General features: G+C 26.7%; 1 protein-coding gene across 1 annotated transcript in view; it reads left to right on the top strand.

Annotated features, from left to right (window-relative positions):
- Positions 1-6,243: 6,243 nt before the first annotated feature.
- Positions 6,244-18,802, top strand: part of LOC112593569 (alpha-mannosidase 2) — a 133,140-nt gene continuing 120,581 nt past the window's right edge. Inside the window, exon 1 of the mRNA XM_025338028.1 lies at positions 6,244-6,603. Within this exon, the coding sequence (XP_025193813.1) occupies positions 6,244-6,603 (360 nt within the window). The remainder of the gene's footprint in view (positions 6,604-18,802) is intronic.

Genomic DNA, 18,802 nt, shown 5'->3' with positions numbered 1-18,802 from the left:
AAAATGTTATTCACCTGTCACAGCTAAAGATAATACACAGAAAAAACTTCCAATAAGTTCTGAATTTTTATTGATTGTTATCTATATACTAAAATTATTATTTTATAAGCAAAGTTTATTATGGGTAGGTACTAGGTAGTAGGTACATAATATTTTCACACAATAAACAGGTAATTACCTTATTTTTGAGTATTTTGACACCATTTTTTTGGACTCAAAAGCCTTAAACATTTAAAGACCCTATTTACGCTTATGACTATATTACGGCGTAGATTTTATTTTATTTACATCGTGGCCTCTATCATACTATACTAATGTAGCATTATACTAATCAGAGCATGAATTGCGACACAAATTTGTTTTCCTTCATGGTTGATTATTGCTTGATTATTTATTTGTGAAACGTATATATATTTTATAGGACTGGATATAAAATTCATGATGGACAATTTTTGTTTTGCATTTTCTCCACTTCGGTATTATTTATTCATGTAATATAATATTAATTGGCGTGACAGTATTTTATACACATATTATAATAAATCAGGCTTATAGAATATATAAATACATTTTACCACGAAATAAAAAAAAACAAACATCGAAAAATTAAACATAAATATTTTTATAAGCTTAAGTTTATTTACATTTAATAAATCGAAATCATATTTCAATACTAGTAAGTAATAATTCATTATGTATTTATGCCGATTGCGCATAATGCAATGTTCTTTTATTAGGTAGTTATGACTTATGGTTGAGTAAATAAAAAAAAAAACGCAGCACCGAGTATTTTAACACGTAGAACGTAATACAATTTTAAAACTTATCAGTAAGAGAAGAAAAAGAGGAATTTTAGAAGAAGAGTAGATCATCAAGGAGCAAATATTAGAGGAATGACGTCGGTCAGTCAAAAAGGAAAAAATATACCTTAAGTTTTTTTTTTAAATATTGTGTTATCATATTCATATGAAGAAAAAATATACTTTTTAAAGTTCAACCAACAAAATTAAAGATTTTAATTTTTAAACGTGATTCTAATTTATTATTTATATTAATTTAAATAATTCTCACTATTTATTAATTAAGTATTCCATATTTATTTTATTTTACTATTCACTTTAATTTCAAGAAATACTTAGAATTTAAGAATCATTGTTTGGTTAAAATATGTTTTATTATTTGTTCATAAAATTACCAATGAAAGTAATGGAGTATGAGTCAGAGACAATTTATTTAATTTTATACGTCATGTTTTCCATTTACATGTTGCTATAATATTTTAAATGATTTATGTTTAGTATGCCCGATTTGTGTTACACTTATTTCTAATTAAAATTATTTTACAAGCCTATAAAAGTAAATATTAATTATTTTATAATAATATTAAAAATTTCTAATTTATACTAGATATTATATAATTAATGTTTTATAAAAAAATTTCCGTCTATGAGGTTAACATTTTGCAGTTAGTATCAAAACGATTCATATAATGTTTATTTATAAATGTTCTACATTTTATAAATTACTATACTTACTTTAGTTTTTTTTTTTTTTTTTTTATAATAGATAACTGTACAATAATTTGGTGACACCATTATTACAATTTATGTACTGTGAGATTTTTTTACAGTAAACACTTATTGTTTAAAGAGTATTTACTCTTTAAAATTGGTTCTTTGTACTTTTATTTTTGTTGGTGAAATCACTGCTATAACATTATTTTAATTAAATGTAACTTATATATTTTTTAGTTCAATAATCTAATAAATCATTATAATTTTTTCAAAAAATGTTAATGTAAATATCCAAATATTCACAACTATTGAAATTGAGTCAATAGGTTTTTTATTTAAATATTTTTTTTATACTTTAAAAATTAATTAAATTAATTCATAAGAGCTTATTAATAGTTCAAAATATGATAAAATTAATTATTGTAGATACTTGTATCAAAAATTCAAGTATACGTACCGATATTAACCTGTATCAAGTTATCTATATTGCATTTATTTTTTACTGTTGATAGTTAAAATTTTAATCGCTCAAAAAAAAAAATAAAACGATACTTTTAACAATTCTAAATAGCTAATACCATAACGATTAATCTTGCATTTTCTAGATTTCATGTTAAAAATTAATTAATTCTGTTTATTTTTTTTACTATAGAAGGTTCACCGTGCGTCGTTTTCTCAAACACCTATATCAATGATAATACACACTATAATACTGTATAAAGCCCATTAAATTCAAACATTATAACATTATATGAAAACAGTTTATTTAATACGTATTTTGGACTATATGTTCTTAAAAAAAAAAAAAAAAAAACCAAAATAAAGAATTACGAGGACATGTAGTTTTTATAACTATTAACACAAGGTAATTAAAAAATAAAATAGTTCAAAAATTCACTTCCTTGACAATAATATCAATTGGATTTGATTTTCTTGTTTCAAATTAATATAATAATCATGTATTATTCCTTTATCCGCTTCTGCTTTGAATATAAAAAACTTTTTGTTTATCGATAATATCCACGCATTTCTATGTGTGCTATAGATTGTAGGTATAATGTTATACATATATCTATAAAATTTAGAATTTTTTAAATGTGAATGGTAGAGGATGATTTTATTGAACGGGAATAAACTTTTTTAAATTTTATGATTAATAGGTACCTACTTAGTTGTACAACTGCGATTGCTAATCATTTAAATTTAAATACAGTGCACTCATGTACAGGTGTAACGATTTATCTTTTCTATGCTGCATTATTCCGCTGTGTCATTGACTCATTGGTGCAATAAGTGAACAGCTGAATTAACAAACTAAAATAAGAGTAAACAAAATAAAATAAATAAATAAACAATTTTGTATAAACTTTTAATAATTTTGGTAATACATTAATACATACTTACAAGTTATTATACTTTTTTTGTAATAAAATAATAATAGTTAATAATACTAATAAATTTTAGAACTTACATAAATGTTTTTTTTCAGCCATAGTGTGGTGTTTCATAAAGTTCACAATTTTTAAACATGAAATAAATCAGCCAAAATTATAAATAAATTCAAACTTTTTATTTTATTACACTTAAAATACATTTCAGTATAATGTTTAAATTTAAAAATTATATCTACCATATGTCCACTTCCATTTGTCTCTGCAAGCCATTATTTCCAGGACTCACATTCACACTCTCTTATACTACCGCAGTGTTTAGCTGTGTACAAACTGTACAGGTTTCGACCTGGACTTTTTTATGTTTCAACTAAACCAGTTTTTCAAATTTCTATACTATTTTCAGAATTGTTGATGCAGTAGAAGCTTCCACACATCTAAAAGTCATACGAAGTTTACGGACAGTCATAGCTGAGCATTCGCCATTTTTGTAATGGGTTTTCAGTATGAGTATATACTGATGGTTACTAAATCGAGGCGGTGTAAATTGCGTCCCATTTTTAATTTTTTGTGTAAATTGCCGGCTGCCGCACGTAAATTCGCATCGTAAATTGCGACCAGGGTATTTTTTTGTTTGCAATTCATACACTTTTTAATATATAAATGTTTCTTTTTCAATCATTTTTTTTCTTTTTGTTCTCTGCAGACTTCTCAAGCTGATATCTACATCATAGATTATTAGTTATTATTAATCTTTAAATTGTACAACCGACCGGAAATCGGAATATTCTGGGCCGCAATTTACGTATGTCATAAAAATACGGGGACCGCAATTAACGTATGTTTTAAAAGTACATTGGCCGCAATTTACATAGTATATGAATATGACTATGACCTTTTTTGGGGATGCAATTTACAGACTCCAACTGAATCGCTCCATGATAATTAAGTTCAATAAAAAAGAATTACCTTCTAATCAAAGTGATAATAAATGACAAAAATAATTCAAATATGGTAGACACTTTCAAACATCCTTTGTAATATTCGTATTGAAAATATATAGTAACTAGACTTGTCCAATATAATATTTCAATTCATAACATTGTTAGAACTCATAATTTTTTGTTAGCTAACGCTGTAGACCGTAAATAATTTTTTTTGTATCTTTTTAATATAGAAAAAACCCTTTTCGCTTTTATTAGAATATGCCATACCAAATAAGCAATTTCGACATTAAGAGAATAAGAAATATTGTGTTCATATAGATTTGAGATTTTTTATACTTTTTGTTTTGTTTAAAAATATTTATTTTTTTTAATTTGAACGATTTCCTCTCTAAATTATACTTTCAATTTATCTGTGTGCACATTCAAATATTTACTAACTTTAAACTGCTTCAATAATGTTTCATACAGGTCAATTGATTAAATATTTTTTACATTAGAAAGCAATTCAAATTTGTAATATACATCGGAATATTATTATGTCACCTTTATTTTTTCAGTTGATCTATTGCCGCACTCTTACGTTAGCTGTTAAAAATAAATTTAATATTTCTATCTTATTTCTTAATTTTACTCTCACTAGAAAACATAATTTTATCAGAAAAAATATGCCTTTGTATAATTCTAGTTTACTTCTAAAGATAGGTTGCAGGGACACTTCAAGTAAAATCCAGTATAAATTAATTAAATACTTATTGAAGTGCTATTGGATATTTTTTAAATAAGTGTGGGAATTTAAACAATTAAAAGAAGAACAAATTCAAATTATTTTATTTTATTGTTAATTCAATTTTCTTCGTATTTAATGGTGTTCTTTTTATCCTTTGAATAAAATTAGAAGATAAAAACTCTTAAACTTAAATATATCCAATCTTAACTGATTTTTATTCTGAATACCGTGATGAACAACAAGTTGGACATACGTTTTCTTAATAATGTATCATTGGAGATTTTATCCAATTATGTTGTCATGAAATATTTAAAGTAGATGTACCTAAGATGTATTTTTAAAGTAAATAGGTGCCTATATAACAAAACATATAAATCTATCCTTTAATTTATTTTGATATCTATCTTTAACGGTCAACAACAACAACGAAATATGTATACAATTTACAGAAAATTTTCTGAGACGAAAAAAAATTCTGTGTATTTTTATTTCTTAACATAGTAAAAGATAAAGGTATTAGGATGATTCAGTTTATTAAATTTATAAGCAATCGGTATAGTATGTTTCTTACATGATTATAGGTAAATGTCACATAGACTAATTTCCTAGTTTCCTGTATTCACAGAAAAATAACTTACTTAGTGCTCAGTTATTAATAGAATCGGTCGAAGCACTTAATTCCTTTTTGTTTTCCATATACTATGTTATTCGTTGCCTGAATTAAATGAAATTCAATAATTAAACAGCAGCACCTAAACCAATAATGTGCTAACTAGTATATGGAGAACACTTTTTTTTTGTTTAAGGTTTAGGCCAATCCGATTTTATTTTATAATGTGTTTTCTGAAATTAAACAAAATTTAATACTTTATGAGTAGAGCTACACTGGCACATGATTATTATAAAAAAAAGCTTTATTATACTCGTTCGATGTCGTTTTAATACGACATTATAATAATATAACGTACGTCATACAGTTAAGACGTGGACATCAGCTGTGAAGTCGTTAGGTCGTGCTGGAAGCGGTCTTACCCAGCGGGTGACATTACGTGTATATATAAAGTCATATCGTACGGGAGTACTTAATATCTTGTGGAAAAAAATTGCTTATTATAATATTATTATCATTACAATATTTAAAAGGACTTATGACCGGCAGAAACAGTCCACGGTGGCGGTTATTCGTCCAAACCGCACACGCACTCACCGTGGGGGCTCACCGTCGTCGCCGTAATCGTGTTGGCAGTGGTCGTTGTCGTCGTCGGCGGCGGCGGCGACGGCGGCGACGTTGTCTCAGTCTCGTTCGACAACGTGTGCCGTTCGCTCGTCTCTCGTGCGTGTGGACACATTGAATCCGTCGAGTTTAAATCGAAAACTAAACGTCGCGGTATACTTGGGGAGTAATAAATATTAGAATTTTATATATTTATTTATTTGTTTATCGTTTTTTTGTTTTTATTATTTTTTTTTTTTTGTCATCAAACAGTAAAACGCGTAATAAACGGAAAATTTACTGACAAGTGACAATTATTATTTTATTATTTACGTGTACGGAGGTCGGTTTCGCGCGCGTGCAGACGAATCGCTCGGCCGCGCGTTGATAGCGAAATTACTGTCGCAGTCTCGAAACGCATGGTGGCCATCGTCCGACACAAATCGTGGACATGAACGGCGGTCGAGTGGCCAAGCGGCTGCTGGCCGTCGTGTTGGCCTTCAGCACGCTGATCACGCTGGGCATTTACTACAACGGCCTGTCGACCGGCGGCGTAGGAGGCGGTGGTCGGGCGGACGACCGGCCACAGCCGGCCGCCTTATTACCGGCCGTCGAATGGCCACAGCGGCCCGGGGACGATTCCGCGGCCAACGACGTCGCACCGTCCGGTCCCAGGAAACGGCCGGGCGCAACTCTGCATCACCGGGCCACGCCGATGACGGCCACCGTGGACAGAGACACGTGCCCCGTTCTGGGACTGGCCCAGACCACCATTGACACGGTGGCGGAATTCTCGCGATTCGAGTTCCAGGTAAGACCGATAGAAAACCGTTTTTTAACGGTTTGATTTTAATGATGATATAGTTGGAAAGTGATTTGCTGATGACATCGTTTTAGTACATCTCTGGTCGATTTCTTTAGTACGTCTCGCTCCCCCCCTCCCCGGTCGAAATTCACAATGAGTTAGTAGGTACCTATTGTATACTTAGGGAAGAGTTACGGCACAAGAAGCCGTAGGTAAATATGTATAAATTAGCAAAATAAAATTTTTTATTCGACGTTAGGGAAATTTAATTCAAATATGTATCTTACTTTCGTTATTATATGACTTATCAAAAAAATATGAAATTGCTAAAACTTCCGAGCTCTGATTATAAGGATATAATGTTTAAATAATAATTATACCTATTGAATTAATTGATAATATAATATTTTTAATTTATTAATATTATTACAAAAGGTGTTTAAAATTAAATATAGTATATTCTAGAAAATTTAAAAAAATAAAATTTTACGAACTTGACATACATCCGATTTATATCTAAATTACAGGTATGCGTATATTTTATATAAAAGTTTACTGTACTATTATTAATAAATATAGCCTTTAAAACAGGTTTGAACTTATTTATAATTAAATACAATATACATATAATAGATTATATTTATATCAATATTATCATGGATGATTAGGTATTGTTAATAATAGGTGGTTCAAGGTAAATAAAATAAAATAATAATATATTAGACTTTTAACTTTGATATTTTATTCGTTAATACTTTCAATCAAAAACATTTATTTAAAAGTTTGAAAAAAGATGTGAGGTTCTTGTATGAAGTAAAAACGGTACCTAGATTTCTGAAAATATAATTTGCACCAGTTTTAGTTAATAGCTATACTTAAATTTAGATTTAAATAAATGAGGGTAAGCTGGGTTAAATAATATTCCATTTTTCAGTTGAAATTTGTGACGATTTTTCCAGAGTTTTGCACGACGTAAAATGTATCATTGTATCAACATTACGTCTACGTTTCTCTAATTTCCATTGATAACTTTCTTAATAACACTTATATTAACATCTATGCATTCTTATTATACCGAAAGCAATACATAAAAATGGTATTCTATTTGTATTATAAAAAATAATACAATATTATTAATGTGAAAACAATTATTTACACACAGTCGTCAATCCTCGTACCTATGAAACGTGTTCAAAGTTTTAAACACAAGTAGAACATTTTATCGGAAGCAGACGTATGAAAATAATAATAAAAAAAAAAAAAAAATACAGACAAAACCATTCTTATAAAATATCTACAATATTAACATAATATTGCTCGTCAATGAGTGCACTCGGGGAAGCCTTTTTATTATCATATCCTCTATATGTTCGATAAAGTATATACCGTATTTATACAAAGAAAATTGTAAGCGTAATGAATTACAAAATGTAATAGTCTCGAGTCATGCAATAGTCTTAAACAGTTTAACCGTTATAAATAGGACAATAAGTTGTAAGGTACATACCTACAACCTACAGCTATAATACGATATTATTTGCTTACGTTCGACAGATGTATTTTATCGAAACGTCACGGTTATAGTATAGAAATGAAACATATTGTATATTATTTTCTGTGGCTAAACATGCAATACGGTGTTAGGCAATGATACATCCATGTACTATTTTCAATTCAACGTTAAGGAATCGCGCGTCATACTACAACACAGATAACAAAGGGAAAACGCTGATTTTTCATTTTATATCACGTGTATACGTATATTATTAAATAAGTACCAAAATCAGTAAAATGTAGATCGGGTTGACGATTCGTTAGGGATCGTAAATGTTTATAGTCTTATGAAAACACATAAATCAAAATCGTTATTATTCTGTTATATATGTGAAGTATTTGGAACCTGTTTTTATTTTTCAAATTTACGGCGTATTCAATTATTATTGTCAGAAACATATTTAAAGTTTTATAGTGAGATGATGATTTAATCGCGTATAAATCAAAAATGAACCGAATGACATTTTATCATCTTTAAGCACAATTATTTTTTTATTTTTTTTTTTGTTCCGTGGTAACAAATATTTTGGGACACTAGGATAGTATTTTAAATTGAATTTAAAAATGGCGTTAACAATGTGTTGTTGGTATCAGTTCATAATATTACTTATAAATAAATTCATTCGGTTTTATGTGTAGATTGTATATAGTCATATTGTACCTCGCTTTGTATACTATGCACTCGTAACAAATGTATTAACGCTAACTTAAAATTAACAGAGTTCGTTGGAGTTTTCTTTGTATTTGTAATTGTATGAAAGTCGTGCGGTAACAGCATAATATAGTATGTGATGATACGATTAATTTTTTCTTACTTTTCATTAATATATTTAAGTAGTATTGTAAAATATTACATTTATTTATTATATTTTTTGTTAACAAATTAAATTAAGAAATTATAAATAATAAGATTTAAAGCTCAATAAAATAATATATTTGGTAGGTATATCATGTTTTTAAGCCACATTTCACGCATTGCTCGATACACATTAAAACGAATTATTTTTAAGGAAAATAATCTATTTAAACAATATGCTAAGTATAGGGTATTTTTAGTGTAATTGTCATTAATATAATTTTAATTTTATATAGAGGAATTTTATAAACATATTTTTGTGCTCTAACCAAAAACCAGCATACAGTGTAGTGTATTAAGATTGATAAGTATATTTTGATTATTAATTTGTATAGAATATAAATACATACATTTTAAAAATATGGTTTTAATACCGGTTAGGTTTTATTTTGATAGTTATACTAATTTTAAAAATACAAACAGTATATCATTATTACTTACTCTTGAGTCTTGGCTAATACTTTACTGCGGCGTATCCAAGTTGGGTCCGAGCACTAGGGGCTAATCGCAGGTAGTGTACTAGTTGAGTCCCGGATTTTTAAAGGTACTACACTAGTTCGGTCCTAAATTATTTTAGGTATTACACTAGTTCCTGAATATTTTTTGGTAAGTAATACACTATACTAACATTTTCATTCTCATTTTAACATACTTAGGACAAGTCTGTTAAAAGCTATACTTAAAATATAACCATATAAGCGAGCATATAAGTAAGTGAAAAAATATTAAAGATATTATGAAGAATTTTTAATATTTTTACCAACATAAAGATGATTTATTTTTTACAAAATTTTAATAATTTATATTTTTAATATTTTTTCACTTACACTTATATGGCTAATTTATATATGTATTTTTATACTTAGTTTTTAACATTTTTAATATTTTCAAAAAACATTTTTAACCATATCTATGGTCTAAATAGATCATAGACAGTTTTAAGTCTGTTATAATGGAAAGAAAAATGTTAGTATAGTGCAGTGTACTTACCAAAAAATATTCAAGAACTAGTGTTGTACTTAAAATAATTCAGGACCGAACTAGTGTAGTACCTATGAAAATCCGGGACCCAACTAGTGTAGCAATTTTAAATTCGGGATCCAACTTGGATGCAGCCCTTTACTGACCCTATTTCATAGCGCCTTGTTTATCATGCATTATGGTGAAAATTTATAAATTTATAATATCGATTTTAATTTTATTATTAATTTCCTGGAAAATATTTCTTTCGATATTTTGAAGTGTATTATAATTTAATATAACTTATAATTTTAGTAAAAGTGTTCCTGGAATGTTTACCACAGATGTGCGTGGTAAACGTATTACTAGGTGAGCTATATTTACCTACTTTATTAGTGCTTTCTCGTTCTCGGTAATCAGTACCTTTCAGCCGTTCTCGACCGTTTTCGTTTCGAGCACCTTCAATCAATTTATTTTTGTATTTTTATGAATAATTCAAAATTTTACATCATCTATGCATAAATTGCTTTGTTGTGTTTAATATTTTGTACGACTTCAGTATTATTATACTCGTTCTTTATATTGGAATTGATTAGAGCTATATAAAATAAATTATGGAAAATTATAAGTTCATCGTATATCTACTATACTATAAAATATATTTAATAAATACACGTTATAACAATTATTATAATCATCGCTGAATAAAATTCGATGGAAATCATCTTGGATTTATCTTACCCATCATCTCAGTTTTCCGTGGGCTGGTTAATAATAATAAAAAAATAAGTTGTCTCAGTTTCCAATTTTTACCGAATGAAATAAATTAATAATCTACTGTACATAGATAGATAACAAATTAAATACTATTAAATTCGTGCGTAATATAATATTAGTATGCACTATTTAAAATATTACCTATTATATTTTTTATTTAGTTTTAAATAGTTAAAATTTATTGTAACTATATCTTAATTTTAATATGTAACACTGTGACAATTCCTCAGTAGTTAACACCTTAATATTAGCACCTATAATAAAAATATGTGAACTAAATGTTGATTTGTTATTATTGAAGTTGAAGTACAAAATGGAATCTATTTAAATTTAATATACTGATTGATTGTTAACATATTATTATGCTCATGAGTCATAGCGGATTCGATTGTATTATTTGTACTCCTACACGTTTTAGCCAATATAATATGTCTGGTGTCTGAAGATAAAATTAAATTTAAAATATTTTATGAAAATGGTATTTTTTATTTCGTCCCATTTTGTTGTTTCGTTAGAATTTTATTAATTTTTCAATTTTTATCGACAGTTGAAAAATTTAATTAAAATTTTGTTTACACAATTTGAAACCAATATAAATTACAAATTATTATTATTATTATTTAATTAAAATTTAAACATAATACATAAAAAAATGTCAACTCAACACAGTTATAATTATCTTTATTTTGACAAATAAATGCATTTTTTTCAAGGACTATTTTAGTCGTATATCTGGAACGACGTATCTACATAAAACGATTAACAAAAAAAAAAAAAAATGTAATTGAATATAGTACCTATATATTTATAACTATAGAGCGCGAATTCCTATGCAATAGCATATTTTTTCCCTTTTACTTTTTTGGATTTTTGTCAGTTATCTTTACGAATTATAAGAATTTAAATCTAATGGTGAAATTTTATTTTGTACATTTCTGTACATTTTTACAAAATTCAAAATATATTGCATATAAAAACGAAAAATTTTTCTATACTAAACTTAGTTTATTTAAATAATTATTAATTGTAATTTGTTTAATTTGTAAATTATATATAAATAAAAAAAATTTTCTTACATATTTTTTGCATATTTTTATGATTTTTATTACATAATTTGATATTTTTTAGTGCATAAAAATCCGTGCTTTATTTATAAGATTTAAAATTAAATATTTTGTCAAAACCGCATTTATTTAAGACTATCAAAATTTTAACTAGTTTTCTACTTAGATTTGTTTGATTTTTGATGTTTGTATGAACATAATACTTATCAATGATCAGTGATCACTCTTAAGTGATCATATTGGGCTTATAATATAGGGGTATCGACTTGATTTCAATTCAAAACCATTGTTTATTATTATTAAACGCAACACATAATTACTATTATTTCTCTGCTGTGATAGACTTTTATAGGAATCTAAACTTTAAATTGATATTAAAGGTGGCCAATAATTATAATTCTCAAATTCATGGGCCATTCAATTAGGTATATATGAAGCAATGTTAGAATTTCGTAAACTATTAAATAATATTATAAATCACAGTTAAGTCTATTGGCCATCAATTATTTTTTTTTATTTTATAAAAATGCTTATCACACCATGATAATATACACAAAAATTAATAATGTAGGATGTTGGCAATATCGCCATCCCTCTTTTCCGTTCCGTACTGTGATGTGTGCTCATTTAATTATTGTGTTTTTGTATTTATGATTTTGGTAGTTGCTAATTTTGTAGTGTCCATACACATTTGATTTTATTTATGTTAAAACTTAAAGTAATATACATTTTTTCTTAACTTTTGTGTTTTATTTTTATTAATAATGGGTCGGCGTAAAAGATCTCTTACATAGGTATTTTTTTTTTATAAATTAACAATAGTCTTGTATCGTTCGACCCATAGTTGGTGGTTGAATCATATAATTATAACATAACTTTTCAACAACTCTTAATCGTGTTCAACTTTAACAATATTTTAATATATAAGTACTAATAAAAGTATAAATATATTTATGCGATAATTTTCGATATGTGACGTTTTATTATTCTTTCGTGCGTAAATAACTTGTATAAAGTTATTTTATGTATATATTATACGTAATAAAGTTTCAAAATGTTCGGTATAGTTTAACGAGAATATTAATTCCGAATAAAATAATATACATTCATTATGAATTTGGTATGACGTGTTAAATCATAGAGAACACGCACTACACACACGTGTAGATCGCTGTCTAATATAATAATACAATATACGAATCTATTTGTTTATATATGCATTTAAAATAAGAAAAATGGTGATTGAAAATGTTAAAACACGTGTTTACGTAGAATTTCTTTAATGTAATATAATTATTAATAAAACGCGTGCACACAAAATACGTTTATTTTATGCTACAGGGTGTACTTCTATGTTGTACAAACACGCAAATTACTTAATAGTATTCCAATTTCACTACTTTGAAATGTTAATCTTACCAAAATAATTCACTCTTTATACGCCCAAACACACACGACACCCAAGCAAATATATATGTATTATACTATATAGTTTAAATATAGGTACCTACCTCCTAATGTCTACAGTTACACCCCCGAGACTCCGACGTGTCTCTGTTAAGCCATGTGACGGAGATTAGATTTATCTGTTTATTGTTGGTGGTCTTTTTTGCGAATATTTCCAGTTGCACCTGACTAAGGTAGTATTATCAGAGATGGCACCGCTGTGACTGTGGTGTGTTACGATGAATGACGGGGAGAAGAGGGTATTATAATTGTTATTGTTGAAACATCGAACGTATACGAACATTATAAACACACCATGGTGCTCTCCTTCTTATTCTCAATTCGTGACTTTTTTTGTACACAACGTATGTCCAGTATCCATACATAGTATTATTACATGGAATCTCGACGCGCATTGTGTACGTTTGTGGAGTAAATATAAAAATAATAATAATAAAAAAGTATCCGCTCAGACCGCTTGTAATGAAAACAGGATTATAAGGGTTTCCGGACAGGTGTGGAGTGTTTCACGCTATTCCGGGAGTCAAATTGTATTCGTCTACCTCTCCCCGCGTATACTCGCAACACTTATATGTACATAAATCCGAGCATAAACCTTAACAAGGAAGGATGGGTGGCAGGTCTAATTTTTGGGGTTTTCGTTTTTCCGCCGTTCGCTTCCGTATTTTCCGGTAAGCAACAAATAATTATTACTATTGATTTTGTTTTAACTCCGTTGGTTTCTGAGCAGTCGGCTTAACTTCAAAAGAGTCTGTCCGTATATTTTGACCGCCAAGTTTAATTTTTAAAGATAACATTTAGATGTTGGCTTATTTATTGAACGGCTGTACTAATATTTAGTTATCACATTACTTATTAACTATAGCAGTTGAGATTAATTTACCTTGGTGGATGTCCAGACGCGTGACCGTTTAATGAGAATTAAATATTTTAGTTTATGATATACTATATTCAATATTGATTATAATTATAGATACCATAAAATGTCATAAAATATATTAAGACCATTTGAATTTATATTTTCATGTAGATTGTGGTATATGCTTGTATATATATATTGCAATCATAAGATACATTTGAATTACTAAATACAATTAAAATGGACAAAAGTTATTGCTAGGTATTTATTATATTCTTTAGTGAGACTAACTGTCTTATTTCTTATAATAAAAATAAATTTGTTAGTTTTGTAGAACAAATGATATAGTTATTACTTTATTAGTATTAAATAAAAATAATAAAATCGACTATAGGTATATAGATCCTAATTACACACATGGTTATTCAGACATTCAATTATATAATAATATTTATTTTATTACGATGAACGTATCACTGGATCAGTGTTAATTTTTTTTATTTGCATTTAAGTTGCGCGTTGTGATATTTGTACTCTATACAGTATCATCATGAACGTTTTTTTTTAAATATTGATTTATTTTAATTAAATTTATATTCATCTTTAAAATTGATTTAATCACATCATTAATTTTAACATCATTTGTAATTCGTTATTTATTATTAGTTTATTACATTTTACTTAATGAAATTCGTCAGTTAACTTACACTCAATTATATTATCTGACACTAATGATAAAAATAAAATACCTATAAACAAATCACACGTGGATATTGTGCAGTTAAAGTTTTAATGTAAGTATGGATCTACCTAACAGTATACACGATTATTCAGATTTAAGTAACACTAATAGGTATTTACATAATATTTTATAAAGGAATACCCTCTAATATTAATCCACAGCAGTTTTTAAAAATTAAAAACAAGCAAATTTATTTGTGCTTCGTAAATAGGTCTGCCAGTTAATTTTTATGATGTTGATAAAATGAACAAGATCAACTTTCTGTACATCTTATCGTTTATCGTCTATCAAAAAATGTTTTCCTAATAATATCTGTTGCGATATTGTTACGTTTCAATCCTCTGGCAAACATTACATTATTTTGTAGCTATATAATATTTATGTTTAGTCAATAGGTCAATAATAATATAACAGTATAATATTTAAAATCCAAAATATTAAGGTAACGATTTAATAAAAATATACCATAAGTGATACTTTTAAAGGTAAACATTAAATAATATTTAATTTTTTCAAAAAAATATAAAACTTCGCTTTTCGAATTATTATTATTTTTAATAATTTTAAAGTCATTAGAATAAATACATATTTTGTAAAACTAAAATGTTTTTTGAGAATATGTGTGTTTACCTTCAAAATAATCAATTATTGTGTCTAATATATTATATAATATATATTTATATATAATATGTGATCGGAGTAGTTGTATAAATGGTTTTCATGTTTATTATTAATAATAATTATCAAACCGATATTAATTCACTATTCAATTTTTTACCGATTAACATACTTTTTGGTGAAAATTTTTAAAATTATCAGATACGATTGTGTATACCATAACATTTGTTTATTTAATTAAATTTGAGTGTAATCAAAGATATTATAATAATTTGTTTATATTTGATTTCGATTATAATAATTAGCTAATAAGTATTTAATATTTACCCTCAAAAATACATATTATTATTATTATTATTACTATTATTATTATTATTATTTATAACACATTATTATCATGTTGATATTTTAAAATAATTATTTCTGTTGTTTCAACTACAATAATTATTTTCTCTTTCAAAATATTTCTGTTTTGTAACTCGTACTACGAATTTTATTCGATAAGATTAAGTATCAGACTTTTTTCACTTGGACCTTTAAAGTATCTATGTACAATCCACATATTATACGCGATAATCATCCATAATTTTTTTTTACTATCAATTTAGTTTAGGTACATTGTTTTATCAGACATTTTCGATCCTTTAAAATATATATTATATCTTTTATAACTTTAATAATTCGAAATTACTTTGAATAGGTACTTAAAAGTTTATTAAATATATTATGTGCGATTAAACTTGAGCATTTTATTCCTAAATGTGAAACGACGGTAAATACTTATAAATCATTTGGCTAATAGTTTAAATAACGCTGTTGGAACAGATTGCCCAAACTTGATATTTTGGTATCCTAAAATATATAACTTAACCACAACAAATCATCATTGAAAATTGTTTCTCAATTAGATCTAGGAACAAAATTTTTTGAATACCTAAATTAAAATTACCTCACCAAGCATATATAAAAAAATTCAATTTCAAAAAAAAAAAACTCTAAAAAATGCAAATGTCACGATTTTTAAGCGGTTTTTCCATCTATTTGTCAATTAGCGATTTCACAAAATAATTTCAATGATAATAACAATATGATGATTCGTTTTTTTTATCATTGTTACACAATAAACATAACTGGAGTGTATAATAATTGATTATTTACATGTTTTTGGTTGCTGTTGGTGACTGCAGGGTTTTCATAAGTTTGTCGAAATAGCTAGAGAAAACCCGCGATTTCCCCGCTTTCGTATATTGTCATCATTTTTTCCCCATTAGTGGCCCTACCATTAGTGCACGTTTTCAACTTTTAAGTAGATATATTTATAGAAAAAATTATTCTATATCGTGTTTAATTATAATAACAAAGTCGTTTTCGTGGAAAATTGATAATAATATTTTTCTCACGTTTCGAAACTTAAAATAATAAAATACGGTTAAATTATGTTTGCATTGTCGCCTAAAAATAATAATATTGTTACAATATAATAGGATAATGTCATTTAAATTGTCTTTTGATTCGTCCATACAGTTTTGTGTTTTATTTTTATGAACGCGTTTAATAAACTGCGAAGTATCATCAATATTATATTGAATGTTAATTTATAATTTATATAGTTATATAAGCATTGAAAATTATTAAAAACATGAGTTGTAACTATTTTGTATTTTTTTTCAAAGACGTATTAGTCGGGGATGGATTGTGATACGTGAAAAGGTTTAACGGCGTTAAAGCACTAATTTCTATTAATTATTCGTCAAAGTAAAAAATACTTCTAACGAAAAATTTGTGTACGCTTTTAAACGTAATTTCAAAAACTTTTTCTGATATACGATGTTTACTTTGATGTGTATCTTTGTTTTTTTCACCATTCAAGGTTCACGTTTTTAAATTCCATCGTCAAGATATACAAACGAAGGTTGCTAGTTATATAATAATAGTAATAATAAGAATTATAATATATGCATATTAATATTATACCTATACGTACGTGAATAATGGCCGTAACTATGGTTTTTTTATAATTATTATGTTTATTATGGGTAATTAAACGTAATTATTGTTATTAAGCAATATAATTAATAATTAAGGATATTTTTAAAAGTACCCTTAAGCTTTTCAAAACGTTTTATAACATGTTAATAATAATAATAATAATAATAATAATAATTATGATTATTATTATAATACACTGTGATATTTTATATTTTTGTGTATAATATAATAATGTAATACCCGCGCTAGTCGATGGAAGCAATTTTTATTAACGATGATTTTCTGGCTAATAAACCACTGTGATATATATATGCGAAAGGTCTTTGTCGATAACAATCAATCTGTATCAAAAAAATATGTAACACCAGTCTACGCGTCATTAGTATTATTCATGGCGATTGAAGTATTAACGATTTTGGTGGAAAGAGGGGAGAAAAAAATCGAACGAGATATCGCATCATGAAATAGTTATTACCATAGAATTTTTTTTTCACTCTTGTCATTTATTTTAATGTACTGCTGTAGTAGCTGTACAATATTAAATAGTATGTATTATTAAAATTGTTCCACTAGACCTCTGGGCACGAATATTTTTAGTTGGAGATCGAGCAGATAGAACATTTTTATTTTTTATCCTTTTTAGAAATGATAAAATTTGCAAAGAGATAAATAAATGTTAAATAATAAACATTGCATACATTGTCAATCTTTAGGTTTATTATGTATCATCATAACCGTAGTTGAAAGAATAAAGTTTTTACGTTGTTTCGTTTTTGTAGACTGTGGTAAAGTTAAACTTATTTTCCACAATTACGATGGCGGTGCTGTGAACGTTTAAAAATACCCCTTTAAATAGACTTTTAATAAGAGAAAACATAGGTAAGCACTTGATAAATTAAATTGCTCGAAAGGGTCTGACAAATAAATAAACTCACTTCTGTTTTAGTCAAATGAAAAGAAAGAAAAAAATGGTAAAGTACTCACACAAAAAAAAAAGCGCAGAAACAGAGTGTAGGAGAAATAGACAACTGTAATTAAAGAATTTATAACGGCTTAAAAAGTATTACGGATCTTTTACCGATATCAACATTAAAATGACGTATTTATCAAATTGTTTATATTTACATTAGCTTTTGTTTCGTTATTTATCAAAATGATAATTATATTTATATTCAAACTATTTATTTATTTTTATTGGATTTAAAATTACATAATTTATCGATAATGTGATTATTTACAGAATCAATCTGATTAGGTAAATATTTTTCTTGACAACACTATGTGAATACATTTAAAAAATTATTCAAGAATACGAAGAA

Source organism: Melanaphis sacchari, unplaced genomic scaffold, assembly GCF_002803265.2.
Source record: "Melanaphis sacchari strain LSU unplaced genomic scaffold, SCAv2.0 Contig20_pilon_pilon, whole genome shotgun sequence".
Lineage (NCBI taxonomy): Eukaryota > Metazoa > Arthropoda > Insecta > Hemiptera > Aphididae > Melanaphis > Melanaphis sacchari.
Note: the sequence above shows the minus strand (reverse complement) of the source record. Positions and strands in the feature narration are given on the sequence as shown.